The 2,120-nt window shown below is 32.9% G+C and overlaps 1 protein-coding gene across 1 annotated transcript in view; it reads left to right on the forward strand.

Moving 5' to 3' along the window:
• Positions 1-1,900: 1,900 nt before the first annotated feature.
• LOC117172768 (protein archease-like) overlaps positions 1,901-2,120 on the forward strand; it is a 29,166-nt gene continuing 28,946 nt past the window's right edge. The window contains exon 1 of the mRNA XM_033360977.1: positions 1,901-2,010. Coding sequence (XP_033216868.1) covers positions 1,959-2,010 — 52 coding nt within the window. The 5' untranslated portion in view covers positions 1,901-1,958. The remainder of the gene's footprint in view (positions 2,011-2,120) is intronic.

The following is a 2,120-nucleotide window of genomic DNA, read 5'->3' on the forward strand; positions in this document are numbered from 1 at the left end:
CTTTACGTGTAGTTCAATAAATTTCTGTTAATTCAGGTTAGGTGAGGTCAGGTTCTGTTGAGTAAAGTTATGTTAAATAAGTTGATATCAGGCAAGGGTTGATCCTTCACAGTTATCGACATGTTTTTGAAGTGAAAATTTGCATCAATGGCATTATTTTGAAATTTATTTGCCTCAGTGCATGATTTTTCGTCATTTTTTGAGGTTATGGCTCAACTATGACGTAATGGGTGATTTTTGATACCAAATTTGAATTCAGCGCCCCAAAATCTATAGGAATAAATGTGTCTTGTTACCAGATCCGCACACTTTTTTGTGTTGCTGTGTAGTTTATTTAAATTTAAAAAGCAACATAGAAAAGAGTCATCGGATAAACATTCTTACTCTTAATTTTTAAATTAAAAATGTTTAAATAATAAATATTTCTTGTAAATATACAAAGCAACATGATGAATTAAATGTATTCTTTAAAAAAGAAGCCATTTATGAAGATTGTTTAAATAATTACAATCTCTGATGATTTAATAAATGTTTAAAAAAACATATACGAGCTCCACTCGAATTTGGCACGATCGCTAGGAATGTTTACATCCATTATGTAAACTGATCCCTCGAATGTGCTTTGATGCCTTAGAGCTAGCTTTGAATTAAATAAAAGTTAAAATTTTGCAATTCAAACTTCAGACTCGACTTGTATCCCTAGCATTTACCACCGTCAAACGGAGTATATCAGGTGTAGAGCGCACTTCGGTGGAAGTGCCTTGGTCTCATAATTCGCAGCTCTGTTCTTAACCAAAAAATGATTCTACATCGTATTTAGGTGCGCATGCATTGCTTTCATAATGGATTCCGCTGATCTCGATTCTGATCTCGATTCTAAAGAATAGGCGGCGCGTTTAAATCCAACCAATAGGTGAAGAGATAATGTGGCTTCAGACTACGAGATTATACCGCAACCTCTTTTTTATGATAGGAAAATGTACCCTTCTAAGCCTAACATGGAAGTTTTGAACAAAGGTAAAAAAAGACAATTAAATTGATTAGAATGGCACACAGGGAAGATAAAAGAGCTATAGAGAGGCTGGAGTAAAACGTCCAGAATCGGTAATATCACATATAATATTCAAAAATAATTAAATAAATGAGTGAAAAATAATGATCAGAAATTGTACTAAAATATAATATTCAAATTATTTTTTATAATAAAATAAAACTTTAAATAACAATTACATAAATAATTGTTTTCCTTTCCTTTCTCTTGATGAAAATACGAGAAATTGTATTTTTTACAATATGTGTAGAACCAAAGTAAATGATCTAACCTAATTATTTTTATTGATTGAACTTTGCCGACTTTAATTTTGAATTTTTTTACTTTTTTAAGCGAATGTAATTTTCTCTTCTTATCCCTCAAAAAATCTAAATTAGATTTAGATATGTACACTTACGAGATTAATTGAGATAGATGTTAAGTAAATGTAAGTAGATAACCTCGACTGTTTTGACATCTCATTCCGAATTCAATTCTAAAATTTTCGATCGCAGCGCTTCTGCGGAATAGACAGACAATTAAAAGAAAAACTCATATACATAGAAGTCCATGACTAGAGAATATGTGTTGATACAACGTTATTTTAGCCGAGGCTTCAATTTATTTTCTTATCAGTTCAAATATACATAATTTAATACTTATTCAAGGTACTTTTGAAATTCCTTCCTTCAATATTTTCATAATATTTCTTCCTACAAACTGATTTTCCTATAGTAGTTTGTCGTATATAGAGTATACATCAAATTCAAACTGCGCGGTTATTCTAACAAAATGGTGGAACTATGCGGTTGCGTGACTTACACGAAACGGGGCCCTCAAATGGCTAGTTGCTATGGAATTGCCTACTCCATATGGTGCGCGTCATTGCACGTAGGTGACAAAACAAATCTGGGGTGGATATATAGTAATGGAAGAGCTTTCAGATAAAGATTTTGTCATTCCTCCAATAAAATATGAATGTAAGTATCAAAATTAGTGGGACGATGGTCGTGGGGGCTAAAGCGTAGGCTTTGGACCCACTCCTTCGGCTTGCGGGTTCGATTCCCGCCTCGCACTCTGGAAGAGTCTC

This window comes from Belonocnema kinseyi, chromosome 1 (assembly GCF_010883055.1).
Source record: "Belonocnema kinseyi isolate 2016_QV_RU_SX_M_011 chromosome 1, B_treatae_v1, whole genome shotgun sequence".
Taxonomy (NCBI): Eukaryota; Metazoa; Arthropoda; class Insecta; order Hymenoptera; family Cynipidae; genus Belonocnema; species Belonocnema kinseyi.